Source organism: Eptatretus burgeri, chromosome 2, assembly GCF_056783735.1.
Source record: "Eptatretus burgeri isolate ZD-2024b chromosome 2, Ebu_testis_v1, whole genome shotgun sequence".
NCBI classification, from domain to species: Eukaryota; Metazoa; Chordata; class Myxini; order Myxiniformes; family Myxinidae; genus Eptatretus; species Eptatretus burgeri.
The window spans coordinates 127,557,611-127,576,171 of record NC_140962.1 but is presented as its reverse complement, the minus strand read 5'-3'; the positions used below and the strand labels follow the sequence as shown (position 1 = coordinate 127,576,171).

At 40.4% G+C, this 18,561-nt stretch overlaps 1 protein-coding gene across 1 annotated transcript in view; it reads left to right on the top strand.

The window, feature by feature from the left end:
• The window catches only part of LOC147033053 (uncharacterized), a 28,574-nt gene that overhangs the window by 4,532 nt on the left and 5,481 nt on the right, over positions 1–18,561 (top strand). Inside the window, exon 4 of the mRNA XM_085851105.1 lies at positions 17,771–17,916. Within this exon, the coding sequence (XP_085707231.1) occupies positions 17,771–17,916 (146 nt within the window). The remainder of the gene's footprint in view (positions 1–17,770; positions 17,917–18,561) is intronic.

The following is an 18,561-nucleotide window of genomic DNA, read 5'->3' as shown; positions in this document are numbered from 1 at the left end:
CGCTCATGTACGACCTAATGATCCCATTGAGCGTGAACGTTGAAAAAAAGAATTGCAACCAGATAAAATACATGGGTACAAAAACGAGAAGAAGGCATTGCTAATACTGGTGATTTTGGATTAAACAATTCAGAAATCAAGAAAATGATCAAATACCAAGATTTCAAGAATGAAGAGAAAAGATTCAGGAAGCTGAAGAATGCAAAAGTTGTACTAGTGATAGTTGGAGCTATGGGAATGATGACGAAGAACCTCACAAATATATTAAAAACCATACCTGGGAATATTACAACAAAATAACTACAATTGGAAGCTGTCCGGGGCTCAGTGATGATCGTGAAGAGCCCTCGGCACAAAACCTTTAGAACAGAAAACTTCACAGCTTGGTACATGAATCGTGACCCCTTACCGAAATAAAGGTGGATACTTTGAGCACGCCCTGGTGGGACTCCATTCCACATTCTCAAACCCACATGTGAATACCAATCAACGACACACACACACACACACACACACACACACACACACACACACACACACACACACACACACACACACACACACACACACACACACACACACACTGCTGGAATTATAGATAGATGTATTGACGTCAAAGTGAGAGATTAATTACAAAGGGAGATCGCACAAAAAGCTTAAACAAAGCGATATCCTCTAAAGATAAAATTGCACATTTTCATTGGATGAGATACCTCCTGAAGCACCCACTGCACGGCAACGCGGGACCCAACAAAGGTGGAAACGTACGTCTCATGGATGTGAGATTGAAAGCACGTGTATTTTTTCCCAAAACGAACAACCAAGCACCTTGGAGAACACTCTCCAAGTGGCTTAAACACTCAAACAAGCACTCCACCAAAACGGTTGATAAGAAACGGCTCGCTTGGCATGCGATTAGCAATCACCGAATCGTCATATAAACATACACCTCCCGGAGATGCCCAGAATGTCAAATATGTCCAAATTGGACAAATGCACACTTTTCTAAGAGTCAGAACTGCTTGCAAGTTTGATTCTGGAGCTTAAATTTTGTAATTCTGCTTAGTTTAAGAGATTATCACGGTGATCACATTTGCAGAAATGAAATAAAGCAATGAAAACTGACATCTCCGGTGTTTATAAGCATTGCAATGTACCTGAGTGATTTGTAGCTTTGATGAAGAGGCATTCAATAAGATGAGTGAGGAAAGTGGAAAAAAAAAATATAACTTTATCGTTGTTAAATTGTTATGGCCTGTTCCTAGTCCAGGCATGGTTAGGCAGGCCAAAAAGCATGATGGCTTTAGACCGCAGCGAGGTTACCTAGGATACGCCTTAAGACGCCATTAAGAGCGGTGACCGATGATGTGCCTGATAAAGGATATAATCAAATAAGGCTGTTAATTATCTTAAAAATTGGTGTTTTTGTTTAACCCAAACCCGCAATATTCAGTCACGCACTTCCTTGGAGTTTTCGTAGTATGTATGCAAAGTTTCAGGCTGCTAGGTTTCATGGTTTTGGAGTTATGGAGTGCACGCACGCACACTCGCACACTCACACACACTAGTATACTATAGATTAGTATTATTATTCTGCCAGCAATTTTTGGGTTTATTCCTTTTTAAATTAATTTTCTCGGCAACCGTTAGTCCAATTGACATGACATCTCAATGTTGAATTGCAAACTTCAACCTTTCTACAGATAGCACAAGGCCACTTCCCTCTTTTCTTGTGTTTTTTCCACACTTCCTTCTCCCACACCACTAAGAAGTACTATTGTTTTCCCTGTATTCACTTTCATTCCTATGGCCTCCATACCCTCCTTCCATACTGTATATTTACCCATTACCTCTTCCACACTGTTGGCCATCAACATGAGGTCATCAGCATACTGAAATTCCCAAGGTAAGCCTCCTCTAAATTCTTCTAATTGTAGCCACAAGAACCATAATAAACAGGATTGAGCTCAAGACTGAACCCTGATGAACACCCACTTTCACTTTAAAATCCTCATTCTGCACTCCATTTACCCTCGGAGGTTTTCGAGCCATCGTACATGGCCAATGACTACTCCAACTAAAGGGGCTGTGTCACACCTTGACGATTTAGGCAGCGTATGCCGATTTATGAAAAATTTGTCAAACGCTGGCACACGTCGAATACGTTATGGGTAAGTTGTGTATACATTAAGAGCACACTGAAAAACACTGCCATACGCCGTAGTATGCTGGCTTTCATCGTTGTACTTTGCGGTTGTCCGCAAATTTTAGCATGCTTGAAATTTTACGATATATGCCGGCGTATGGCTCACACGTTCCACATACGCTGGGAATAAGTTGTAGGCACATTATGCGATCGTTGACACACATTACTTGTAAGTTACTCATAAGTCGAAACACGTCGAGGTAATGACTAGCGTACCCGAAACTTATTTATAACCTATGAGTAACGTGTTGTCGGCACGTTACACGATCGTTGACACACGTCGAGGCACGTTATGCGACCGTTGGCACACGTCGACACACGTTACTTGTAAGTTACTCATTAGTCGAAACACGTCGAGGTAATGCTTAGCGTACCCAAAACTTATTTCTAACCTGAGTCACGTGCTTTGAATCTATGAGTAACGTACCTCCAATGCATATTGACGTATGTAGACATATTTGATTGACGTCTTCCTGACGACCACATAACTTACTGAACGTGTTTCAAATTTACAGCTACCGTATAATGGCGTGTTGGCAGCGTTAAAAAAAAAAGCAATACCAACTTCCGATATTTCGTCACGTGCTGTTACGTCACGTCCGATTGCCTCTTCAGTTTGCTCGTCTTATTCTTAGTTCCTCCTCTGTGAATATTTTCTGTTTGAGGATATTGTCACGTCCACTTATATGTCACTTATATGTCCACTTATATGTACATATATGGACTTATATGTCCATATATGTCACTTAAAAGCAAATGTCCAAATATATTTTAAAATTCGTGATAGACTAAAAAAAACAAATAAAAAAAAACAACAACAACAACAACTTCAGATATTTCGTCACGTGCCTTCACGGAGCCAAGAAGAAAAAAAGAAAATGTGCCTTGACGGAAAAAATAAGTTCCGGGTCTGCTAAACATTACCTCGACGTGTTTCAACTTATGAGTAACTTACAAGGAACTTGTGTCAACGATCGCATATCGTGCCTACAACTTATTTCCAGCGTTGCGGAACGTGTGAGCCATACGGCGAGTACGTTATAAAATTTTCAGCATGCTTGAAATTTCACGATGTACAAGTCGTATTACGACGTATGGCAGTATTTTTCAGCGTGCTCTTAACGTATACACAACTTACCCATGACGTATTCGACGTGTGTCAGCGTTTTAGACAAATTTTTCAGAGGTCGGCATACGCTGGCTAAATCGTCAAGGTGTGACTGCGATGTTGACACTTCCAATTCTCAGGCGGTTATGATTTAAATCGGCGTGCGGCAGCTTTTTAATAGGCTACGCCACGTGATCGTCGGCGATACGTGCAGCGCGCTATGCATACGTTAGACTATATCGTTGGGCATAGGTTGTGAACGCCGACAACATGCTAATCATTCGTTGGTCTAAGTTATCTTTCTGTGATTAAATCGTTCTGTGTACGTTACTAATACGTTATGCATACATCCAACTCGTTATGAATACGTCCAAAACTTTTTAAAAAAACATCAAAATTTCAGCGTACGCCAACGTTTTACATACATTTTTATACGTTGCCATTGCTGGCTAAAACGTCAAGGTGTGACAGGGCCCTAACCAATTGTCCAAACGCAACTTTCTCATGGACCATTGCACCACTTATCAAACACCTTCTCCAAATCCACAAATATAAAATACAGTTGTCTTTCTTTTTTTTTTATTTTTTCCTCAGATATTTTTCCTGTAATTGCCTAATTATAAAAAAATTGCCTCTTTGTGCTCCTTCCTGGCATGAAACAAATTGCATTTCATCTATATTAACACTCTGTCATCAATTTATTCACGACTCTCTCTACCACTTTCATTCCATATGCCTGGTGTTGGATTAATGGTGAGGGTGGTGAGCTTGCGATTCTCGGGTCCTGCATTAAAATCCTGCATCGTTGAATTAATATCAGGTGGGGTTGACTCGGCCTGTCATCCTTCCGCGGTCGGCAAAATGAGTAGCAGCTTGTTGGGATGATTGAGCCATTTGAGTATCCTGCGTCGGAGTGGCGACCCGTTCAGGATTGTGGTCAATAGCCCAGGAGACTGCTTTGGCAGCACCGATGCTCTGTACAGAGTATGATCCGAATGGATTGGATTTCATTCCATAGTCCAGCATCTTCTGTTCCCTTTAGTTGCTCCGAACTAAGGCATCATTCCTCCCTTTATAAATATGCACTCTTGCACTCTTCATCCAGTCATCTTGGACAGATGTCTTCCTTATAATTGCAACTTCCCGGAGAAAAAAAAAAAACACATGATGACAGGTCATGTGGTTCGGCAGTCGTGTGTGTGTGTGTGTGTGTGTGTGTGTGTGTGTGTGTGTGTGTGTGTGCGCGTGTGTGTGTGTGTGTGGGTGTGTGTGTGTGTGCGTGGGTGTGTGTGTGTGTGTGTGTGTGTGTGTGTGTGTGTGTGTGTGTGTGTGTGTGTGTGTGTGTGTGTGTGTGTGTGTGTGTGTGTGTACAGTGGGGAGAACAAGTATTTGATACACTGCCGATTTTGCAGGTTTTCACACTTACAAAGCACGTAGAGGTCTGTAATTTTTATCATAGGTACACTTCAACTGTGAAAGACGGAATCTAAAACAAAAATCCTGAAAATCACATAGTTTGATTTTTAAATAATTAATTTGCATTTTATTGCATGAAATAAGTATTTGATACGTCAGAAAAACAGAACTAAATATTTGGTGCAGAAACCTTTGTTTGCAATTACAGAGATCAGACGTTTCCTGCAGTTCTTAACCAGGTTTGCACAGACTGCAGCAGGGATTTTGGCCCACTCCTCCATACGGATCTTCTCCAGATCCTTCAGGTTTCGGGGCTGTCGCTGGGCAACACAGACTTTCAGCTCCTTCCAAAGATTTTCTATTGGGTTCAGGTCTAGAGACTGGCGAGGCCACTCCAGGACCTTGAGATGCTTCTTACAGAGCCACTCCTTAGTTGCCCTGGCTGTGTGTTTCGGGTCGTTGTCTTGCTGGAAGACCCAGCCACGCCCCATCTTCAATGCTCTTGTTGAGGGAAGGAGGTTGTTGGCCAAGATCTCGCGATACATGGCCCCATCCATCTTCCCCTCAATACGGTGCAGTCGTCCTGTCCCCTTTGGAGAAAAGCATCCCCAATGAATGATGTTTCTGCCTCCATGCTTCACGGTTGGGATGGTGTTCTTGGGATTGTACTCATCCTTCTTCTTCCTCCAAACACGGCGAGTGGAGTTTAAACCAAAAAGCTCTATTTTGGTCTCATCAGACCACATGACCTTCTCCCATTCCTCCTCTGGATCATCCAGATGGTCATTGGCAAACTTCAGACGGGCCTGGACATGCGCTGGCTTGATCAGACGGACCTTGCGTGCACTGCAGGATTTTAATCCATGACGGCGTAGTGTGTTACTTATGATTTTCTTTGATACTGTGGTCCCAGCTCTCTTCAGGTCATTGACCAGGTCATGCCATGTAGTTCTGGGCTGATCCCTCACCTTTCTCATGATCATTGAGGCTCCACGAGGTGAGATCTTGCATGGAGTCCCAGACCGAGGGAGATTGACTGTTATCTTGAACGTCTTCCATTTCCTAATAATTGCGCCAACAGTTGTTGCCTTCTCACCAAGCTGCTTGCCTATTGTCCTGTAGCCCATCCCAGCCTTGTGCAAGTCTACCATTTTGTCCCTGATGTCCTTCGACAGCTCTCTGGTCTTGCCCATTGTGGAGACGTTGGAGTCTGATTTATTGAGTGTGGACAGCTGTCTTTTATGCAGATATCAAGTTCAAACAGGTGCAGTTAATACAGGTAATGAGTGGAGAATGGGAGGGCTTCTTAAAGATAAAACTAACAGGTCTGTGAGAGCCGGAGTTCTTACTAGTTGGTAGGTGATCAAATACTTATTTCATGCAATAAAATGCAAATTAATTATTTTAAAATCATACAATGTGATTTTCAGGATTTTTGTTTTGGATTCCGTCTTTCGCAGTTGAAGTATACCTATGATAAAAATTACAGACAAAAAAAATTACAAAAAAAAATAAAAATTGCATATATATATATATATATATATATATATATATATATATATATATATATATATATATATATATATATATATATATATATATATATATATATATATATATATACACACACACATACATATACATGTCCTTTTAAATTTTTAAAAATATTTTTCTCCAAAATGGCTGAACAGATTGAGATGAAACTTCACAGGTATGACGACCTATCCATTGCGAACAAAAAGTTCCATTGCTTTTTTGAAGTAGGTCACATGGTTTGGCAGCCATACAAATTTTACCCTAAAACCCCCAAACATCTCCACTCCTGAACGGCGGGACAGATCAAGGGGAAACTTCACACACATGTTCCCCAGCCATGGGTGTACCAGTTTGTTTATGAATATTTGATAGGTCACATGGTTTGGTAGCCATAATGGATTCAGGCGGGACAGATCGAGGGGAAACTTCACACACATGTTCCCCAGCCATGGGTGTACCAGTTTGTTTATGAATATTTGATAGGTCACATGGTTTGGTAGCCATAATGGATTCAGGCGGGACAGATCAAGGGGAAACTTCACACACATGTTCCCCAGCCATGGGTGTACCAGTTTGTTTTTGACTATTTGATAGGTCACATGGTTTGGCAGCCATAATGGATCAAGAAAATATTAATCTTTTCTCTGGAACCGCTTATCCTATCGAAGTGAAACTTTGCAAGTATCATCTCATGCCTTTGCTGTATACAGGGTACAAATGATGATGTCGCAAGTCACGTGGTTTGATGGCTATCTTGGATAGAAAATGGCACCTTATCCGATTAATACGAAACTTCATAAGCGTGATCTTCTACCCAATTTGAGGCAGAATATAAACTTATGATTTCATAGGTCATGTGGTTTGTCAGCCATATTGGATTGAAAATTAATAACTTAAAAAAAACAAAACCTGTTAACAGGTCCATAACTTATCAATCCCGCATTGTTGAGAGACGTGTTGGGCCTCGTTGGACTCGGGGATTCCTGGTTTTCTATGTGGACCCATTGTGTCAATATTTATTACTTCGTGTTCAGGTTATTTAAATAACAATTCAATTGATACCAACGATGTCCATTGGAAAATGACTTGTACAAACAATGGGAGTAGGGAGGAAGGAGTGGCAGGAGAGGATGCTTAGGATGGAAAAGATGGGTACAGAAGGAAACTCTCAGGAGGGAAAACTGGAAATTTGGAAGGAAGAGGGATTGGGGTGTGGGGAGCAGGGTTTAACGAGTGGAGAAAAGATCATGGTTTTGGATTGGGGATGATCTGAGATGGTGTGGAAGAGCTGTCTTCAAGACGTGGAATGGAAGAATGGGATTGAAAAGAATTAGGAAGTTGGTTGCACAGGTGGGGAAAAAAAAGAGGAACGAATGAGTCGAGGTGAGCAGTGATGTTGGATTGTGGTAGTTTAACCAGAAGGGGTTGATGGTGGACTGTGTGTGCCCTGCTGAAACCTGGGGAGAACAAAGCACAGAGCAGAGGGTGCAACACCAGAAAATCAGCGGTATAAGACAGAGCCTACCGACCTGTCTGTGATCCCGTAGTGATAAACCCATAGACTCTGCTTCATCATGGGAAACAATAATCTTGAAGGTCTTGGTTTCCAGAGCATTATGCTGAGCAAGTTGTGAGGCAGGGGAGCCAGCCCAGAAGGGAGAGCAATACTCCATCAAGCTGTGGATGAAGGTATTGGAGGTGGATAGGAGTTCAGGTGTGTCGACGAAGGACTTTGTATGATAGAGGATGCCCAGTTGCTGACTGGCTTTGGAGGCTAACTTTGAAATGTGGTTTGTGCAAGAAAGAGCATGGCTGAATCTCTTCAAGAGGATTGATGGGAGGGTTTGCAGTACGCTCTTTTTGGAGAGAGAAGAGAAGAGAAGAGAGAAAAGGGAGGACAAAGAGGAGACGAGAAGAAAGAAAGAGGAGAAGAGAAGAGAAGAGAAAATGTTCTCAGGAATGAAAGATGTATTCCAAGTGTTTAACCAGTTTAGGATTTTTGTCAAGGTCTGAGGAGAGGGAAGAGGCTGCAGCCTGTTTGTCATAAGGAGGAGGTATGTCACAGCAGAGAGTGGAGTCGTCAGCAAAGAGATGAAGAGGATTTTCCAGATATTTGGAGAGATCATTTATGCAGATAAGGAATAGGACTGGGCCCAGAACACTGCCTAGGGGCACTCCAGCCTTGACAGGGAGAGGAGATGAAAGGACTCCGTTGAGTGCTGCATGTTGGCTACGAGATTAAATGAAGTCAGTGAGCCATGTGTGCAGTTCGCCTTGGGTGCCATAGACAGAGTTTGGCAAGCAAGGTGGGACTCCAGACTGCAGCGAAAGCTTGAGATATGTTCCGAGAGATGGTGCTAATCTCATGTCTGATTGCACTCAATTACCCTTTCGAATTGACCGTTGGAATTGCACTTCATTACCCTTTGGAATTGCACTTCATTACCCTTTGGAATTGCACTTCATTACCCTTTGGAATTGCACTTCATTACCCTTTGGAATTGCACTTCATTACCCTTTGGAATTGCACTTCATTACCCTTTGGAATTGCACTTCATTACACTTTGGAATTGCACTTCATTACCCTTTAGAATTGCACTTAATTACCCTTAAGAATTGCAATTCATTACCCTTTAGAATTACCTGCTAAAATTGCACGACATTACCCTTTAGAATTGCACTTCATTGCCCTTAAGAATTGCACTTCATTACCCTTTAGAATTGCACTTCATTACCCTTTAAAATTACCTGCTGTAATTGCACGAAATTACTCTTTAGAATTGCACTTCATTACCCTTTAGAACTGCACTTCATTACTCTTTAGAATTGCACTTCATTACTCTTTAGAATTGCACTTCATTACCCTTTGGAATTGCAATTCATTACACTTTAGAATTGCACTTCATTACCCTTTAGAATTACCTGTTAAAATTGCACGAAATTACCCTTTAGAATTGCACTTCATTGCCCTTAAGAATTGCAATTCATTACACTTTAGAATTGCACTTCATTACCCTTTAGAATTACCTGTTAAAATTGCACGAAATTACCCTTTAGAATTGCACTTCATTGCCCTTAAGAATTGCACTTCATTACCCTTTAGAATTGCACTTCATTACCCTTTAGAATTACCTGCTGTAATTGCATGAAATTATCCTTTAGAATTGCACTTCATTACCCTTTCGAACTTCACTTCATTACCCTTGAGAACTGCACTTCATTACCCTTTAGATCTGCACTTCATTACCCTTTAGAACTGCAATTCATTACCCGTTAGAACTGCACTTCATTACCCTTTAGAACTGCACTTCATTACCCGTTAGAACTGCACTTCATTACCCTTTAGAACTGCACTTCATTACCCTTTAGAACTGCACATCATTACCCTTCAGAACTGCACATCATTACCCTTTAGAACTGCAATTCATTACCCTTAAGAAGAGCACTTCAATACCCTTTAGAACTGCACTTCTTTTCACTTTAGAACTAAACTTCATTACCCTTTAGAAGTGCACTTCATTACCCTTCAGAAATGCACTTCATTACCTTTTGGAACTGCACTTCATTACCCTTTAGAAATGCATTTCATTCCACTTTTGAACAGCACTTCATTACGCTTAAGTACTGCAAATCATTGCACTATAGAACTGCACTTCATTACCCTTTGGAATAGCACTTCATTACCTTTTGGAACTGCACTTCATTACCCTTTGGAACTGCACTTCATTACCCTTTGGAACTGCACTTCATTACCCTTTGGAATTGCACTTCATTACCCTTTGGAATTGCACTTCATTACCCTTTGGAATTGCACTTCATTACCCTTTGGAATAGCACTTGATTGCCCTATGGAATAGCACTTCAATACGCTTTAGAACTGCACTTCATTACCCTTTAGAATAGCACTTCATGACGCTTTAGATCTGCACTTAAATACCCTTTGGAACTGCACTTCATTACCCTTTAAACTACACTTCATTACCCTTTAGAACTGCACTTCATTACCCTTTAGAACTGCACTGCATTACACTTTAGAACTGCAATTCATTACCCTTTAGAACTGCACTTCATTACCCTTTATAACTGCACATCATTACCCTTTATAACTGCACAACATTACCCTTTAGAACTGCACTTCATTACCCTTTGGAATAGCACTTCATTACGCCTTAGAACTGCACTTCAATACCCTTTGGAACTGCACTTCATTACCCTTTAGAACTGCACTTCATTACCCTTTAGAACTGCACTGCATTACCCTTTAGAACTGCAATTCATTACCCTTTATAACTGCACTTCATTACCCTTTATAACTGCACAACATTACCCTTTATAACTGCACATCATTAACCTTTATAACTGCACTTTATTACCCTTCAGAACTGCACTTCATTACCGTTTGGAATAGCACTTCATTACGCTTTAGAATAGCACTTCATTACCCTTTAGAAATGCACTTCATTCCCCTTTGAAATAGCACTTCAATACCCTTTAGAACTGCACTTTGTTACCCTTTGGAGTAGCACTTCATTACCCTTTGGAATAGCACTTCATTACTCTTTTGAATAGCACTGAATTACCCTTTGGAATAGCACATCATTACCCTTTGGAACTGCACATCATTACCCTGTAGAACTGCACATCATTACCTTTTAGATCTGCACTTCATTACCCTTTATAACTGCACTTCATTACCATTTAGAACTGCTCTTCATTACCCTTTAGAAATGCACTTCATTACCCTTGAGAATAGCACTTCAATACCCTTTAGAATTGCACTTCATTACCCTTTAGAACTGCACTTCATTACCCATTAGAACTGCACTTCATTACCCTTTAGAACTGCACTTCATTGCCCTTTGGAACTGCACTTCATTAATCCTTCAGAAATTCATTTCATTACCCTTCAGAAATGCACTTCTTTACCCTTGAGAACTGCACTTCTTTACCCTTTAGAACTGCACTTCATTACCCTTTAGAACTGCACTTCATTACCCTTTAGAACTGCACTTCATTACCCTTTAGAACTGCACTTCATTACCCTTTAGAACTGCACTTCATTGCCCTTTAAAACTGCACATCATTACCCTCGAGAACTGTACTTCATTACACTTTAGAGCTGCACATCATTACCCTCGAGAACTGCACTTCATTACCCTTTGGAATAGCACTTCATTACCTTTTGGAATAGCACTTCATTACCCTTTGTAACTGCACTTCATTACCGTTTGGAATAGCATTTCAATACTTACAGAACTGCACTTCGTTACCCTTTAAAACTGCACTTCATTACCTTTAGAAATGCATTTCATTCCACTTTTGAACAGCACTTCATTACCCTTAAGTACTGCACATCATTTCCCTATAGAACTGGACTTCATTACCCTTTGGAACTGCACTTCATAACCCTTTGGAATAGCACTTCATTACCCTTTGGAACAGCACTTCATTACCCTTTGGAACAGCACTTCATTACGCTTTGGAATTGCACTTCATTACGCTTTGGAATTGCACTTCATTACCCTTTGGAATTGCACTTCATTACCCTTTGGAATTGCACTGCATTACCCTTTGGAATTGCACTTGGTTACCCTTTGGAATACCACTTCATTACCCTTTAGAACTGCACTTCATTACCCTTTAGAACTGCACTGCATTACCCTTTAGAACTGCAATTCATTACCCTTTAGAAATGCACATCATGACCCTTTAGAACTGCACATCATCACTCTTCAGAACTGCACTTCATTACCCTTTAGAACTGCACTTCATTACCCTTTAGAACTGCACTGCATTACCCTTTAGAACTGCAATTCATTACCCTTTAGAACTGCACATCATGACCCTTTAGAACTGCACATCATCACTCTTCAGAACTGCACTTCATTACCCTATAGAACTGCACTTCATTACCCTATAGAACTGCACTTCATTACCCTATAGAACTGCACTTCATTACCCTATAGAACTGCACTTCATTACCCTATAGAACTGCACTTCATTACCCTATAGAATAGCACTTCATTACCCTTTGGAATAGCACTTCATTACCCTTTGGAATAGCACTTCATTACCCGTTAGAACTGCACTTTATTACCCTTTGGAATAGCACTTCATTGCCCTTTAGAAATGCACTTCATTCCCCTTCGGAATAGCACTTCAATACCCTTTGGAACTGCACTTCAATACCCTTTGGAACTGCACTTCATTACCCTTTGGAATAGCACTTCATTACCCTTTGGAAAAGCACTTCATTACCCTTTAGAATAGCACTTCAATACCCTTTAGAACTGCACTTCATTACCCTTTGGAACTGCATTTCATTACCCTTCGAAATAGCACTTCATTACTCTTTAGAACTGCACTTCATTACCCTTCGGAAATTCACTTCATTAACCTTTGGAATAACACATCATTCCCCTTTCGAATCACACTTCAATACCCTTTAGAACTGCACTTCATTACCCTTTAGAAGTGCACTTCATTACCCTTTAGAAATGCACTTCATTTCCCTTTGGAACTGCACTGCATTACCCTTTAGAAATGCATTTCATTCCACTTTAGAACAGCACTTCATTACCCTTAAGTACTGCACATAATTACCCTGTAGAACTGCACTTCATTACCCTTTGGAACAGCACTTCATTACCCTTTGGAACTGCACTTCATTACCCTTTGGAATTGCACTTCATTACCCTTTAGAACTGCACTTCATTACCTTTTGGATCATTACCCTTTATAACTGCACATCATTAGCCTTTAGAACTGCACTTCATTACCCGAAAGAACTGCACTTCATTACCCTTTGGAATAGCACTTCATTACCCTTTGGAACTGCATATCATTACCCTTTATAACTGCACATCATTACCCTTTAGAACTGCATTTCATTACCCTATAGAACTGCACTTCATTACCCTTTTGAACAGCGCTTCATTACCCTTTGGAATAGCACTTCATTACCCTTTGGAATAGCACTTCATTACCCTTTGGAATAGCACTTCATTACCCTTTGGAATAGCACTTCATTACCCTTTGGAATAGCACTTAATTACCCTATAGAACTGCACTTCATTACCCTATAGAACTGCAGTTCATTACCCTTTGGAATAGCACTTCATTCCCCTTTAGAATAGCATTTCAATACCCTTTAGAACTGCACTTCATTACCGTTTGGAACTGCATTTCATTACCCTTTGAAATAGCACTTCATTACCCTTTAGAACTGCACTTCATTACCCTTTGGAAATTCACTTCATTACCCTTTGTAATAGCACTTCATTACCCTTTAGAAGAGCACTTCATTACCCTTTAGAATAGCACATCATTACCCTGTAGAACTGCACTTCATTACCCTTTGGATTAGCACTTCATTACCCTTTCAAATAGCACTTCATTACCCTGTAGAACTGCACATCATTACCCTGTAGAACTGCACTTCATTACCCTTTGGAATTGCACTTCATTACCCTTTGGAATTGCACTTCATTACCCTTTGGAATTGCACTTCATTACCCTTTGGAATTGCACTTCATTACCCTTTGGAATTGCACTTCGTTACCCTTTAGAATTGCACTTCGTTACACTTTAGAACTGCACTTCATTACCCTTTAGAAATGCACTTCATTATCCTAAGTACTGCACATCATTACCCTATAGAACTGCACTTCATTTCCCTTTGGAACTGCACTTCATTACCCTTTGGAATAGCAATTCATTACCCTTTGGAATAGCACTTCATTACCCTTTGGAACAGCACTTCATTACCCTTTGGAACTGCACTTCATTACCTTTTGGAATTGCACTTCATTACCCTTTGGAATTGCACTTCATTACCCTTTGGAATAGCACTTCATTACCCTTTGGAATTGCACTTCCTTACCCTTTGGAATTGCACTTCCTTACCCTTTGGAATTGCACTTCATTACCCTTTGGAATTGCCCTTCATTACCCTTTGGAATAGCACTTCATTACCCTTTGGAATAGCACTTCATTACCCTTTGGAATTGCACTTCCTTACCCTTTGGAATAGCACTTCATTACCCTTTGGAATTGCACTTCCTTACCCTTTGGAATAGCACTTCATTACCCTTTGGAATAGCACTTGATTACCCTTTGGAATAGCACTTGATTACCCTTTGGAATAGCACTTCAATACCCTTTTGGAACTGCACTTCATTACCCTTTTGAACTGTACTTCATTACCCTTTTGAACTGCACTTCATTACCATTTGGAATAGCACATCATTACCCTTTAGAACTGCACTTCATTACCCTTTGGAACTGCACTTCATTACCATTTGGAATAGCACTTCATTACCACAAATAGCACAATCATTACCCTTTATAACTGCACATCATTACCCTTTCTTTCACGGACGTGCATATAATTTTAATAGTGATCAATCACTCATGCACCCAGAGACCAAGTGGTTTTAATGTATAGTGGAACAAGCAAATGGGGCGCTAATACAAACGGAAGCAATACAGTGTAATAATACACCCCTAAATTTGACGAACAAAGGGGAGCCTTAAATAAGCGAAGCATTAAGGTCTCAGACGGTCCTCAGTAGATAGACAATATAATCAGATAAGACTGAATACCAGAGGTTGCATCTGGAAGCACGCAATGAGCTCCAAGTGGAGACACGGCTCATTCAGGAGTAGTCTCAGGTTTTGGACCAGAGTTGCACAAGGGGGAGAGTGAGCATGGTTTGCTTGGGTGGGGGTGTGGCTCTAAGTGGTGCAACAACTGCTTGTCATGTGGAGGAACCCCAATGCTTCTCAGACACAGGTTCCGCAGTTAAACTCCCTTGTTGTCTTACATCCAGCTCAGCCCAACACACCTTTTTATATGTTTGACCCCCGCCTGAGTGCGCCACCGGAGTCAGTGATGCACTTCGCCCTCCCTGCTCCTGATAAAAACCCTGATCTTTTACCTAGATGTTGCCAACAACACCAAGGTCTGCATCGGTTGGATCGTGATGGTGGGAGGAGCCTTAAGGGGAGTTTCCCATCTAAACTTGTCCTGACTACCTTACAGAAGCTTAAAATGACACATTTGGGACAGATTATGAATGGATAAAACATGAAAAGGGTGTCATGGAATGGTGGTTTTTGACACACACACACACACACACACACACACACACACACACACACACACACACACACACACACACACACACACACACACACACACACACACACACACACACACACGCACGGAAGGTTGACAACAGCTTTCTATCCATGAAACAACGCATATTCAATATCACAATTAAACTATATATCAGCAATCACTAAGGGTAAGCCTCCCTCCCCCAATACCTGCAATCCGTTGAGGGCCTTTTTTTTTTTGAGCAGCCATTTGACCTTGACTTTCAACATTTTGGGATAGTGTGTTAATTAAGAAAATGTGTCCTCATCGACAATATATTCATATAACTCAACATCATGAAAATTGCAGAAAAATTACTCGAGCGATGATCAAAAAGGTGTTTTTTTTGTTTTGTTAATATAGTCACAATCCGGAAAAAAAATAGGTTAAGGACATGAAACAAATATCAGATGCATATCTTCAGTGTAAGTCCACTATTATGATGCAAGAAAATCTTGGAAGGCCAAGCTTGCGGTCTTTTGATATTCGGCATTGGAAAAATTTAGAGATGACAATAAAAAAGCGTTATTTTTTTTACAGACCATCTTTTGACCTTGAACTCGGAAGGGTAAGATGTAAATTGAGCATAAATGTGCATTACTTTAGGTTATCAAGACAGGGGAATTTTGTTCTGATTGGACAAAAATTAGTTGAGTTGTGATTTAAAGAAATTGTAAATTTTTCTGCAATTAGGTCATGACCTTAAATTATGTCATGGTCAAAAATATAATCTGTCAACCCCTTGTACTTTTTATTTCCATAACTGATGCATAATTTCTGAAATTCCCAGCCAGCTCTGAGATAAGGTTGACATTGCCAGAAAAAAAAAAACCAAACAAAAAAAATAAAACCTAAATGGTGCTTTAGAACTCCAAGGGGTCAAAAAAACTGAGGTGCCATTATAAATTGGGGGCACTAATTGTAGAAACAAACCCTGCAGCAGGTATGTCTCCCCTTTCCTCTAGGGGGAGGTGTGATTACCTCACGCTTATTCTAATCTTACGATACGAGGATGTCACTGAAACCCAAAATTTACCTGAAGGGAAAATAGCACCACTTTTGGTGTTCGCTGGTATTACAAATCATATTCCTTTATGTTGTGATATGGAGTATGATCTGTTCTGATGAATAAAATTTCTTTCAAAAATTATAAACTGCATTTCCAAGACTGTGCGGCAGCACATTGCCACCAAAGGTGAGCTGAGCAGGGTATTCCTGCTCACTCGGCAGGAGTGCTCGCTAGTACATGCAATATGGTAAATCACTACTGCTATTTTATGCAACGTTTACCCCAAGAAGGCATTTCCACAACAATACGTTCCAAAATATTGCTGTCCTGCCAGATCATGCTGCGTTCTGCCAAAAAGACATGAGCCTCTACTGCCAAGACCATTTCTAAATGCATCCTCGCTCACATGTAAAATCAAACTGAGGGTTAGGGGTGTGTGTGTGTGTGTGTGTGTGTGTGTGTGTGTGTGTGTGTGTGTGTGTGTGTGTGTGTGTGTGTGTGTGTGTGTGTGTGTGTGTGTGTGTGTGTGTGTGTGTGTGTGTGTGTGTGTGTGTGTGTTAGTAGTGCTTGGGGGAGGGGGTGGGTTCAAGGTCACCCATCACCTATTTCAGCCAATTTTGTTCAAAGTCACATCGGCCATTTCCAACATTATTTGTAAATTATACTGCATTCGCACTGAGAACTAAGTGGCAGTATCGTTAGTGGTGGATGTACACAGTCACGTTTTGATCACCCTGTAGATCAAAATTTCCCTTTCTCTTTAGTGGTGATTCAAATCCATGTTCCATCACTGCCACTGCAATGTATTTTAAAGAGCATGTGCTGCCTGCCATGCATACACAATGCATATGTCAAGACAAACAGCCAAATTATTAATTTGGAATGGTATTATATAATAAATTGTGTGCCACCCAATGGGTGAACAGCACGCAATGTTGATGGAGATGCTGACAATTTTACATTTTATGGATTACGTTAATATTTACTTTTTCTTCTATTACTTTTGATTTTCCAAATCTCTGGCACGTCTGTTGTCATTGCTTTCTCTTTTTTTTCACCCCGTGCACACCTTAACCTCTTCCTGAATGTCATACAGTAAAGTGTTTTTAATGGTTCAACCTTATGAAGATGTGCCATGATTGATTTAAACTCTTAAATTGTCATTAATTTTTCAAATTTGTTCCTTTTCATTGGTGGCTATTCATGTTGTTAAACTCTGACATTTTGGAGTTTTCTTTTTTAATGTGTGGATTAATTTGATGTGAAATGTGTGCATAAAATATGTATTTGTGCCTGGGCCTATTGTTTTTTTGAAACATTTTTCCAATTTTGTAGTTTGAAGTGTGCAGGAACTGATGAAGATGATGAAGAAGGAACATCCAGTTTTTCTCAGATAGATACACATAACAGTGCAGTCCCAGATATGTCCTGCCAAACTCCTGCAGCCGAAGCTTCAAACCTTACAAGCTTCTGTAATCAAGGTGAAGAAATTTCGTTGTGTAGAAGCTTCAAGAACTATTGCATTTGTATGGTCAAGATGAGATTTAATAAATACCATGAATGTAGTCAGAAGAAACCGAGTTCTTCTTGTCCAGAGAGATTAAATGTCTGCATTCTTCTGCTATTTGGCAGTGAGGGATGATGATTACTAAGTGATTGATCATCGTTTTATTTATCATGATTTTTTTTTTTAAACTCCTGAAATTCTATGCCAATCATGTCTTACCAATGATGGCAGCTGAATGGCCTTTATTTCTTTAAATTAGGGTTTATAATCTTCAATTTATGGATGTAAAATGATTTTTGTAATTTCGCATTAAAAAATAATAACTCGTCTTTTTCTCACTTTAAATATGTAAACCTGGTGTTTGCTTAATGGTTAAGGTGGCTGGCTTAAGATCTTAGGGTCTTGAGTTAAAGCCCATATTCCGTTGAAATAACACCAGGTGGGTTGATTCAGCCTGTCATCCTTCCGAGGTCAGCAAAATGAGTACCAGCTTTTACTGGTAACAGGGGCACTGCATCAGCGGCATGGCTGTGCTTCCAGAATATGATGCAACCAGCCGTCTCAGCCTGCATACAAACAACTTAAAATATGTAAATCTTTCTTCAAGATGTACTCTGCA